General features: G+C 40.5%; 1 protein-coding gene across 2 annotated transcripts in view; it reads left to right on the forward strand.

Annotated features, from left to right (window-relative positions):
• KCNH5 (potassium voltage-gated channel subfamily H member 5) overlaps positions 1-12950 on the forward strand; it is a 160635-nt gene that overhangs the window by 15431 nt on the left and 132254 nt on the right. For both annotated transcript variants that reach the window (XM_062630747.1, XM_062630748.1), the window contains exons 3-4: positions 4986-5092; positions 9432-9560. In XM_062630747.1, the coding sequence (XP_062486731.1) occupies positions 4986-5092; positions 9432-9560 (236 nt within the window). The remainder of the gene's footprint in view (positions 1-4985; positions 5093-9431; positions 9561-12950) is intronic.

Raw genomic sequence — 12950 nt, forward strand, 5'->3', positions numbered from 1 at the left:
TCTCTACATACAAACAATGCAAGTCTGTCTAGCCCCTGATTTGAGTCATTATTGTTACTGATCATGAGTGTGATCAAGGACAATTTATAAATTTTGCAATATTTGGTCTGTTTGCCCCTGTCTATAAGATACAGTGCCTTCAAATCAGTTTCATCCAGTATTTTCTCCTGGGTAGTCCAGAGAGTATTCATTATATCTTCTTTCTGTCTGTTCCACCCCATACCCTACATTGGCTGCTCATATGTCATCATTATATTCAGCTTCAGGTGGTCTTGGCTGATACTGATCACAGGGAGAGGTGGATAAACAGAAGACACTGGAGGTATGAGTGATTCTTTTGTTTCAGCTCAGACAATGAATTAGTCCTGTCATGGGCTGATCATCCCTTTGATTTTGCAGTATTCTCATCACCAACAAGTGGCATTCCTCAGGTATCAGTATTAGGACAGGTGATGTTTAACATCTTTGTTGGCAACATAGACAGTGGTATTGAGTGCACCCTCAGCAAGTTTGCTGGTGACACCAAGGTGTGTGGTTCAGCTCTGGGACACCCAACATAAGAAGGACAAGGACCATTTGGAGTGAGTCCAGAAGAGGCCCTGAAGATGATCAGAGGGCTGGAGCACCTCTGCTATGGAGAGAGGCTGAGAGAGTTGGGCTTGTGCAGGCTGGAGAAGAGAAGGCTCTGAGGAGACCTTAGAGCAGCTTCCAGTACCTGAAGAGGTCAAGAAGAAATCTGGGGAGGGACTTTTGACAAGGTCCTGTAGTGACAGGACAAGGGGGGAATGGCTTTAAGCTCAAAGAGGTAGATTTAGATTAGATAGTGGGAAGAAATTCTTTACCATGAGGGTGGTGAGGCCCTGGCACAGGTTGCCCAGAGAACCTGTGGCTGCCCCATCCCTGGCAGTGTTCAAGGCCAGGTTGGATGGGGCTTTGGGCAACCTGGTCTAGAGGAAGATGTCCCTGCCTGTGGCAGGGGGATTGGAACTGGAGGAGTTTTAAGGTCGCTTACAAACCAATTCTGTGATTCTGTGATGTGAATTTTAATCAGCAATAATGTGCCCATTGGCAGGAAAATCACTCAGAAATACCTCGGTACAAATGCCAGTCTTCCTAGTTTCACAGGCACTATATCCAGGGGTCAGGCCACGTGGATAATGTGTGATGGGAATCACCGTGTGTTGTTCTTCCTGGGTGCATGTGGTATCCAAAGTTGCATCTGTAGCTGGAGCTGATACATAGAATAATTGGTATAAGGGAGTGCTAAAATGCACAGGATTTTTAGGTGGAAGGACTTGTTTACTAGTGAAGGTAAGCTGACAGTTCTGGAGGATCAGGGCATTTGCAGTTCTGACATCTCTAACATTCAGTTGACCTTGAAACCCTCTCCCGCCCGCCCTGCCTGAAGGTGCACCAATAGATCAGTCAGCATGCAAGAAAACCGCTTGTTTCATGCCCAGTTGCCCACACTCATGACAATGTATGTCTTGATAAATACCTTGAAAGAATTAACAGCTATAAAACATTAAAATCTAGTTTTTCTAAATATTTTTTTCTAAATATTTTTCTAAATATTGTTTTTCTAAATGTTGTTTTCTAAATATTGTTGCTTATCAGTTAAGCTCTATTCTCATGTAGCCTTTGGAAGAGCAGGCACCCCTTGAGTGGCTGGTTAGTAACCTACCCTGGCATTTTACACTTGGCTTTTGCTCCAGGCTTTGCTTTGCTTACCCTTCCCTGCCCCTGAAAGCCTGGTTCTGGGCTGGAGACAGCTGATTGCTGGTTTTGTTTTCAAAGAGGAAACCTGCGTGTAGGCCCTGTTTGCGTGTTGCCTTCCAGCTGTACAGGAGGATGGAATTGGATCTCCTTGCTGAAGTGGTTGTTTACAGATAGTGTTTCAACTGAAGCGCTTGCAGTGCTCCACTCCACATCTCTGTTCTCCTTTGTTTTGATTTACTGCCATTACAAGTGGGATTAAAAAAAGTCTGTGAGAAAAATTCTGTCTCCACTGAAGCCAATGGCAAAATTCCCAAAGCATTCAAGAAATGGGATTTTGCGTGGTGGGTACAGCGTGATGGACTTTAAAAAAAGTTTGGTTTAATACTCAGATATCACTCCTTGACCTGAGTTGTGTGTGTGAGAGAAGGGTTCCTTGCACTGCCAAAGCTGTGCAAAGAAACCTTGCTGATGGTGCCAGTGGGACCCAGGGAGCTGCTCTGTAGCTTGCAGAGCTTTGAAGTTGACATGTATCTGTATTTGTAACTGATGCCTTTTCATCCAGTGCTTCTGGATGAAGGGAGCTGTAAATTGGATGTAGACTTTGTGCTTCACCTGTCCCATATCCTGGATAATTTCTCACAAATGCTGTTAAATACCACCTTGGCATGCACTGTAGATCTGGAGCTGTTCTTACGCCATTGCTGTGAATCCTGACAAAGGACGGAAGAGCACAATGCAAAGCTTCAGATGTGTTTTTTCTGTGCCAAAGGATGCTTTCAAAGGGAGGTGGGATCCCATGCTTCTTAAATGACAAATGGTCTCTTTCAGAGCTGGCAAAATTATCTAAGATTGTGCCTTTCTCTGAGTATTTCAGTAAGTCTTGTTTCTCTTTGATATGTGTTTTCTAGGTAGTAAGATTCCCAGTAGCAGAGTGGGTTTGATATTTACGTCTTGTACAGTTTGCACTGAAGGCACTTGACAATCACTACATAACAGAAAACACGAAGCAGAAAAAGAATGATTGACTGAAGAAGTAGGAGTTCCTTCATGTGTATAAAATAGGACAGACTAAATGAAGTTAAACCTGTGATAAGCAAAGGTCTTACATAACTTGTACAGTGAGTAGCTTTGAGGTTTCTTTGGTGCTATTAAAAATTGCCTTCTGAAAAATGTTTTTATTATCCCACAGGCCTTTAAAATGTCTCTTTATATGTGAGAATATAGCCTTTAAAACATAAAGTTGATCGTATTCAGCAATGCTAACGAGTATTTTCCACTACTCAGAATACCGAGTATCATTTGTCATCTTAGCACTAATTAATGGTGACTTTCTGTATTTTAAGCCATGTAAAAGTCAAGCACTTCAACAAATTCATGTGATTTTTTTCCTTCAGGACTAAGAGAGACATTGTTTTAAATCTTAACAAAACAAAAAAGAGAATTCAATTGCACAACAGGCTGTGTGAAAACTACCAGGTCTTAATTTCACCTTGCCGACAGAACAATCTTCTTTACCTCATTGGTGCATTAAAAAAGGCATAGATTGAAAAACCCAAGACCAAACAGACTCTTTTTGTTCACCTCATGTATAAATGTATAAAAGATGATCAGCTGACCTCAGGAAAGAAAGACAGGTCTTAAAAAATGAGCAGTAGGTTGTGTTTTGCTTTTCCTAAAGACGGTCATGTATGTTGATGATAAGCAGTACCTTAATGAAAACCTGTGCTCTGGGTAAAACCATTTCCTGACATCAATTGCTGTAGTAATGGCATCTCCATTATAGTGCTGTCCCAAAGGTAACATTTACAACATGTCACTTATCAATAGCTCTCCCTGTGTTACCAGAAAAGAAGCAGCTGAAGTGACATCCAAATGTCAGAGCCACTGCCTTCATCACCCATGCTGGGGAGCACCTTATTCTGGGAGCAACCCCATTGCCTCCCTTGGTTGGCTGTATAAAGAAAAGATTCATGGTCTGGCCTTCATTGAGTGTTTTAATGCTTGCCAAGTCACTAACCACTATGCTGTTTTATTGTTTATTTCAGAACAGTAGACATAAAATAAATGTTTATTGAACCTTTGGAGGTCTGTTGATCAATAAAAGAGAAGCTGCATTGAAACCACAGAGGCACTGATAGCTTTTCTCTTTCATACTCCAGGGTTGTCTGTTGTAGGTTCAGCTGAAGCTCAAACTGTTTGGGAACAAAGAAAATGAAAAAAAAAAAAAAAAAGCCTGATCAATTAAAAGTGTATTCATCCAAGTGTCTGAAAGCTTTTACCCCATGTTCCATTTTCCTTCAGTTCTGTAATTGGGAATTTGCACAGAGCAGTCTTCACTTATTTTTAATCCAGGGAAGAATAACAATGAAAGCCTCACTGTTTCCTTGCAGAAGCTTTCAAAAGGAAGGTCAGGGGGTTGGGTTTGCTTACACCACCTGAAAGTCTGACCTGGAAAAGAATGTGGAGATGAGATAGTCAAGTGGGAAGACATAGCAGAGTTAAAATTACATCTTTGTATTCTCAGCCTGGACGGGGATAAATCTCCAAAAGCATTTTAATGTTTTCCATATTTTTACTGAAATATTGAAGAAATGCATTATACAATAAGGAAAATGAGAGTGAATTGGTTATGTTTGGTAGTAGTGCAGATATAGCTACACTGAGACAACTCATACAGTTTCTTTCCATGCTGAGTTTTCAGAGCATTACAATCATTATGTCTTACTGGTTAAATCCTACCTTTGAAATCGGTATTTAGTAAAAGGTTTTTGATTATCTTACTGTCCCAGATGCATCTTGACAAGATTAGGTTTGTAGTCATTGATTCAACTAACAGCCTTAACCTGCAGTAGCATCCATTCCACCTCCAGAAGCCTTTTCTAGAGGATTGAACAAAATCTGGGAGGTTTTAGAGGTTTTGTTCCGTTTTCTCTGTTTTGACAGCAATATTCTCATGGCCTGCAGTTGTAGCATTATAGGTTATCAGCTCTTTTTATAACCATGTATCCTTAAAGATATGCTCAGAAAAGCATTTAATGAAACATTGCAATCGAATTATTTGTTGTCATTTACAGTAAAAAGGTGGTCATGGTTACTCGCTATTGTGGGTTTCCTTGTGACATCTAAATATTTAAATGAACTGTAAATCATAGTTAAACTTTGCTAAATTATAGTTAATAACATCTCTAATCCTTTTGCTGTTTTAAGGTGACTGTAACAAAGTTGTTGCTTGTCTAGAAAAAAGAAAAACCTTTTTTCTTTTTCAGTTTTATGTATGGTGAACTCACTGACAAGAAGACCATTGAAAAAGTCAGACAGACTTTTGACAACTATGAGTCAAACTGCTTTGAAATTCTCCTCTACAAGAAAAACAGTACGTATATATTCGTGTACGGTGTTGGGTGTGATAAAGCATATTTAAAGTATATAATATATTAAATTAAACTTCATTTTGATATATGGGTAATTTCAGGGAAGATTTGGAGAAGAAATGGGTGTTTTGGTTGCCACAGCTCAAGAAGAGAGCTTTTTTTCAGAAGTGTTCAGGTTGCCAAGAATAGTAGTGGTTCCCTGCTATCTCTAGTCTGACTCCTTCACAAAATATATTTAGTTTTGAGGATTGTTTTACTGAATGGAAACTGACTGGATTAAGTGAAAAGAAATCTTGAATGAGGTTCCCCCACATCCTTCAGGGAACACCCCCATCTCTCCTCAAGTGCAAACCCAGAATCCGATTGCATGTGTGGATGCTCCCAACATTGTTGAGATGCCTCTGTGATGTGTAAACCAACATTTATGACCTATGGTGAGAATACTAAATTTGGTGCGTAATGCAGGAATTAATTAAATAGTCAAGGAATTTTGTAACTTAATGAGATGTATGACCTAAGTCCCTTCCTCTTGGTGGCACTGGGTTTACAGGAGGTTGCCAGCACCAGAAAAGATTTTCTGTTCTGTCTTAACCAGGAGTCACTGCAGTACATTTTCTCTCCTGCCATGTATGTGGGTAGTACTACTTCTGCTTTATCAATGTTATAGCACATACTAAGTAAAACCCACACTGTTGTGTGGTCTCACACTGGGCTTATGCAGTGTTGATATCTCCCCCAGGCTGGTGGTTGAAATGCCTGCTGTTGTCAGTGGAGGTGAGCAGCATCCTCCACTAGCACAGGCCATCTTCTCAAGAGAAAAACCTATACCCATCAGATGAAGCATGCTCCAGAAAAGCTAGTTCCTCTACCCTGAGCAAATTGAGTCTAGCTGACTGGGTCACTGGCCGTGTCAAAGACAAGACAAGCCCTGTCTTGATGGAAGTGTTTTCTTCAGCGTGGCTTTCATTGCCCAGTACAGGGTGCAGGTCCGGTGGGGCTTGGGAGCTTTGCCGCTGGTTTAGCTGTCTGGAGGGCAGTAGCTGAGGCCATGTTCCCCCCACTGGGTGCTAGCATGGAGCACCTTGCTTTGGTGAGATTTCCACCACGTGCTGTGGCTGAGGGAAGTTAATGGTGTGCCTCAGGAAAGAGCTAACTGTGCCCGACTGCCGCATTTCACTGCAAACTCAAATAAACCTTTCATGACATTGAAGAGAGCATCCTGGATACCTCGTCTTCTTGAAACAAATTGCATGCATTATGCTTTATTTCCACTTAACCCTTTTAGACTAAATCTTCCTGTCTGTGAATTAAACAGTAGGAAATGCCTTTAGATTTCTCTAATTCTGCATGCTTCAAAGCATTTTAGCGAATACTTTAGTTAAAAAAGAGAAGTGAGAGCAGCTCTGAAGTCTAGCTGTTTCTGCAGGTGCCCAGGAGAGCCCTCCAAATGACCTCTTTTTTGGTTCCTCAGCATATGGATGTGTATGTCTCTACATTTTCTGCTTCTCTGCCTGTTTCCTGTGCAGGTCACCTGGACGGCCTCTCACATTAGGGGAATTTCCCAGGACAGATTCATGTTGAGTATCTTTGCAGGTGGTGGTCACTGACATGCCCTGTGTCTGTGTGATTTCCAAAGAGGATCCCAGAGATCCAGTGCTCTCCCTGACTCTGTCTTCCCTTATTAACTGGGCTGGCAGCTGCTGCTCTAGCATGGGCCAGTCCTGAAGTAATTTCCTTTTTATTTTATTTAAGTATAAAGTGAGGAAAGCCTTCTCTTGGTGACTTTTCTGCAACAAGCTTTTTGCTTTGGGTTGTGAATTGTCTGCTGGAGCTTGATGATGCTTCAGAGATTTATTAAGCTGCTGTTGCCTTAATAAAATCTTCACCTTTGCCCAGCTCTCCAAACCTATACTTTCCTTAAGTTATGCAGGATTACAGAAGGACTTTATGGAAAATTACTCATATATCTTTTCAGGCTTGAGCCAGTTCCCATCTATAACATCTGTTGCCAGCTTTCTTCTCTATAACCCGAAACACAGAACTTCAACCTATTGCTAATGCTAATAGGCTCACCTTTTGGCTCTAGTTCTGTAGCTGGTTTGCCCAGGGTTTGCTTCCATTTATCATACTCTGAGCCTTGTGGAAGGTCCTTCAAGAAACTGCATTCTTATCCTCCAGGCTGGATATCGGAGCAGATAGAGAAATAAAGAATAGTTATCTGTTGCTATGAATATACTTCTGCAAAGCATAGATAGTTACTCCGTGGAAGGGCTTGGGTTTATCACTGGCAGAGACCCTTCCTGGAGGTTTCAGTGCTCTCCAAGTACCCTCCCACCCACCAAACAAGAGGTGCTTGTGTATTTTTGATGATGTGGCACAACCTTTTTTTTTCTTTACCCATTGGCTTATGCTTTAGGCAGGAGGAGATCTTGAGATTTTCAGGTTGCTTTCCCAACCTTCTTTGCTTTGTCACAGAGATGATCTGTAAGCACTCCAGAAACATCCATATGACTGCTGACTTCCCATGCCCCCTTGGCATTTTAACCAAGCTTGTGGGTTTCAGGTTCAGACATGAAGGTTTACTACAACTTTCTTCTGGTTTATTGCTTTCCTTCTTACATAGTCCTAAGCTCTACCCACTCAACTATTCAGCAACCGTGTTAGGCATGCATTCATATGAATAAATATATATAGGGTAGTACTCAGCAAAGCTTTTTGCCTGCTTTTTCCCTAAATTGCTGCTTCTACAGCAATAGCCACCTTGCCTCTATCTTTGATTTTTATCAGTGCTGTTTTACAGGTTATTTTTGCCTACTTACTTTCAGAGCTTTTCAAAGGTGCTGATGAGTTGCCAGGTATAACTGCAAGTACATTGTTACTCCAGAGAGCTGCAGCGCTCTGTTTTAGAAGTTATGAAAAGAATCTTTTATCTTAGGTTAGCAACTGGGAATTCAGATAATCAAGTAATCAGCATAATGGCTTTGGAATTATCACAAAAATCGGTCCTCCGTGTCTCCCACTTTTCCAGTTTACTGCTAGTGAGCTACTGGTTTAATTGAAATTCAGCAGTGCTGAATTTTTTCATGAACTCTTGTGGATTTTAACCTTTCCCACCGTAGTCCTAGCCCAAAAGGGTTTCATTGCTCTCTGGGCATCTATCCTGCAGTTCCTGGCACAGTTCCCAGACATGATGTGTTAGCAGAGATTTGAGGGGAGTCAGTGGTGCCCATGGGATAACAGTGGGCAAGTGGCTTGTCTCAATGTGTCAGCTCTCAGACTGGCATTGAGGCAGCTTATGAGGAAAGCCATTATGTCAACTGGCTGAAAGCACCTCAAATCCCAAAGGTAATTAACTAGCTGTGAAGGCATTTATAGTGAGGTGTGTGTAGGTGCAAGTTTGGGAGGGAGGGGACACAGCCATGGGCATGGAGCTTTTCTGGATGGAAAGTCTGTCTGACATTTATGCCCCTGCAGGTGAACAGGGTGTTTCTAAGCAGGATGCTTAAAATCTTTTAGGATTTCACCCCTTACAGAGCAGACCTGCATGTACATAGAGGACTGCCATGTGCATTTCAGCCTAGGAAGAAATAAGACCCTTTTTAGCTCCTGAGCACCTGCAGGAGCCCTGTGTGAACAGTGAGGATTTACCAAAAGCCATGCTAACCACTCCAACACAGTAGGGATTTTTTGGCTGTTTATTTGATGAGTGGTAGGATTTTAAAATATTCTGTATTTATTTCAAAAGCTTAATAGAGATAACTGCACTGGGAGAGTGCTCCACTGGGCAGGCCAATGGAGGGTATGACCACAAAAAGGAAATTGAATCTGCTGATTTGTCCTGATAGCACAATTATAGTCTATGTCTGGATTAGCTCAATTCCTCTGAAATAATGGAGTAGCATCAAATTTGGAGTATTTGACAGTATACTCCATCAGTTTCAGATTTGATAGCTTCATGTTATGTGAGGAAAGAATCAAAGATGCCATCCATCCATTTTTTCTTGCCTTCCTACCTTGCAGACACTAAGTTTGTGAAGCATGCTGGGGAAAAACTAGAACAAGAAGGCAAGAATAATATATTTGATTTCAGAATTGAGATTTATAAAGCTTCGTGTCTCTACTTATCATTGATCAGATTAATGAAGCTGTAAAAATGGGAATATGTTATTTTGCTCTGAGGGGCTAAAATTAAAAGATCTGGAAGTTGTAGAAATATTAAGGTATGATCCTAAACTAATTGTGTGTTATAATAACATGTAAATACTGAAGTTTTCTGTGTACAGGATGGGGAAGGTTTCTGCTACACCATAGCCCAATGTCTTTTTTTTTTCTCTACTTCAGGAACCCCAGTTTGGTTCTACATGCAAATTGCACCCATAAGAAATGAGCATGAAAAAGTGGTTTTGTTCTTGTGCACTTTTAAGGATATCACTTTATTCAAACAACCGATTGAAGATGATTCAACAAAAGGTAAATATGACATACACTATTACTTTTTTGTAAATGATAAATCACATGCTTGCACTTAGTCCTGTGACAGGGACATTTCATGCTGTGATCTCCGTCAGGAAGTATTTTGTGACCTGTCAGAGTTTCAAAGCCACTCTCCTAGATTATTGCTTAAAAATAGAACATAATAAATCATAATGAGTGGGAATTCCCCAGTAATATTTTGCCAGAGTTAGAAGCCTTTGTAACTGTCTCTTTGTCATTTCGCTACTTCTTCTCTACAATTTGCATTTGCTAAAAATTTCATAGTTTTGAGTAATTTTGATGCTGTGTTGTCCTGGGAGACCTTTCTCCTGAGGGACTGGTATTCTTTTCAGAAAAAAAAAAGCCAATAAAAATTCATCTCCTTTGTGTTGAGCAGTTGATATTTCCTTCCTTTCTTACACTTGGAGATAAACTGTGAAAGAAACAGCCTGTTCGGGTCCTTTATTACTGGTCAGCCATGATGACTCTGTAGTGGTGGATGTTGTAGATTTACTTAGCAGCTGCTGGTGATAGTGTTTGTTGTGATGTACCTTGCTCTCATCACTGAAGAAACCATGGCCAGACCCGCAGCTTTCTACAAGAAAGAACTGGGAGGGAAAGGTGGAGGGGATATAGAAGCATCCTCTGCTTTGGTTTAAGATGTATCTTGTGTCAAGTTCACATATATATTGCTTTGGGTAAAATAGTACACATTCACATAAAGAAGGGCATTTATGCTACAGCATCTACATCCCATATTCTCTTGTAAGCTGCCTTCTAGCAATTTATTCCTTGCTATATATTTCTCTTTGTGCTTGTAGAAGGCTTAATTTCTCACCAAGAGCTGTGTGTGCTCAAAACCGTCTTCCTTAGAATAAACTTGGTGTTATTTAATATGCAAGCAGGATTTAAACTATTTTCTTATGGTCTAGATAACACTTCTTCTATGTGTTTGGATAAGTGAAAAGTAGATTTATAAAGGCAGACTTAAAATAAAATAAAAGGCCTCTCTTTGGGCTAAGAACAAGTACGAGATTCTTTTGTCTAGAGAGTATCACCCGTAAAGTTAGAAGACCCTGATATAGGATATCATAAGCCATCATAAGCTTTGCTGCCTCTACAGTTTAGTTAGCAACCTGCAAATGTTCCTTTAATTCACTTTCTTCTGCCTGGAAATAATTTAGATATTTCAGGATAAATGCCAGTTAATTGAAATGCTTTAACTGTAGAGGTCTGAAAGCATGGAACTGTCTCCTTGCTGTAGTATATATAGTATTTAGTGGGAGCTCATCAAGGAAAAAGCCAGTCATTGCAAGGATAGTTTTGTAGGATTTCCTATTTGATGCTAACTGGGGAGATCAAGATTTATCTCACATGGACCCAGCCCCTAGACCCTCTTCTTTCCCCAGCTCTGTCCCACTTTTTGCAGTACATAGTTGCATTGAGCATGTGCTTGCAGTAGGAGAGGGAAAACAGTCTGAAGGTGGTTCCCAAATGCAGAAAAGATGAATTTTGCCTTCCTTTGGGTTCTTGGCCTGGGAGATATGTACTTGGCTGTCTTCCCTGGGGAGTCAGGGGTGTGCTGGGGGACTGTCTTGTGGTTGAGAAGGAGCAGAATCCATCTGGCATCCATTATAGGAACAATATACATTCCTACAGGAGAGAGCAATAGCTGTGAAGTGCATAACTTGTGTACTGCTGTTCTCCAATGAAGGATACTATTAGTTAAAATGCCAGGTCTTAATGATGAACATTGCAAAATATTGTCATCAGCAGCCAGAGAATTTTGACGGTGTGGTTAAAAAGCGCTTACAGTACAGACACATCTCTTAAATTTCTTTAAGGCATATGATTGCAGTCTTAAGGGTGTTTTGATTGGAGCATTGATTAACACTGATCAAGATATCCAACAGGCTCCATAATTACAAACCCCAAAACAGATTTTTCTTCTGCTTTTGCATAAATTAGAGCTTGTCTTTTATATTTTTTATATATATATATGTAATGATATTTGAATATTTGCACCATTTTACTACAAGGTTGGGAAAACAGCAGTATTGTATTACACTTTCTATTTCAACTGGGTGGATCTACGGAATCCCATGGCACTGGGATCACAGTGTTGTTTTGTCAGACGTAGTGCTGTGAGAGATGCATAATTCATTGTCCCTGCAGATAACATTACAATGTGCTTAGAAGCTGTTGGGCCACTTTCTGAGTTATGCGATTGGTAAATATATACATTACAGTCTAGTGGAGAATTTTTAAACTTTCATAAAAAGCATTCCAGTAAAATATTGCTGTTGAGTTCTGGGATTTGTCATTGAAAGAACTGGGTTTTTTTTGGTTTGTTGTTTTTTTTTGTTTTTTTTTTTTTGTTTTTTTTTAAGAGAAGGATGAAGGATTTTTTTCAGAAATTCTGCCAGGACTATGCAATACATAATACATAAGTAACTATGGTGCAGATGAGTTACTGTCTATTACTTATGGGAGCAGTAAATTTGAGATAAAAAATTCAACAGAAATAAAATATTGATGTCATTATGCAATAATCTCTCAGTACCAATATATTCTACACTGTTCGAAGGTATGTTGCTTTGTTGGGAAGCTTCAGTATATCATGCTCCCAGAAGGCACAAGGATTTGGTATTTAAATCATAACAATGGGTGTACCTACACTGCAGGGTGTCTGTGTGTCCTTGCTCCTGGAGATAAATGGTTGGGTTGCCAGATCTGCTTGCAGTGGCTGCAAAGTGGTCAGCATCTCATGTAGACTTTGCAAGGGAACAGCAGTTTTGGGGAACAGGGAACCCTGGTCTGGTGCTAAGGACGCTCAGTAGTGTTGAGGAGCTCTTTGTATTTGTGGAAACAGGACATAAGATAGTTATCTTACTACAAAGCTCATTGCAATGGAGAGTTGGGATTTTTTTCCTAAACTGAGCTTAAAAATATGCTTATTTACAGGCTCAGGACAAAAAATACAGTTGACACCACAGGGATGAGCCCTGTGCAAGCAAGGGAAGTTAAGAGAGGTGTGAGGCAGTATGACAGATGGTGTGTGTCTCTGCTTACCTGTGCACTCACCGTTTGCTGTGTGTTAATGCTGTCACAAAGGAGGAGAGGGAGGAGGGGGCTTTGCTTGCAGGAGGGAGTAAAAGTAATGAAAAATTTTCCTGGGTCACCCAGGAGACTCTGAATTTGCTGCAGTTCAGAAAGCTGTTGAATCTTATTGTACTGAAAGGAAGACTGGAGAAAAGGGATATTTAAAAACTGTTTGCCTCTAATAAAATATAGTGGCAGAGATCAAAACTCCTGTTTCTGAGAGGGTAGAGTCAGTTTGGCACAAAGGATTTGACTCTATTGTTTTCTTGATAGCTATATGGCATC

The sequence above is a fragment of the Pezoporus occidentalis genome, unplaced genomic scaffold (assembly GCF_034315485.1).
Source record: "Pezoporus occidentalis ecotype Australia unplaced genomic scaffold, CSIRO_AGI_Poc_V1 ctg36, whole genome shotgun sequence".
Taxonomy (NCBI): domain Eukaryota; kingdom Metazoa; phylum Chordata; class Aves; order Psittaciformes; family Psittacidae; genus Pezoporus; species Pezoporus occidentalis.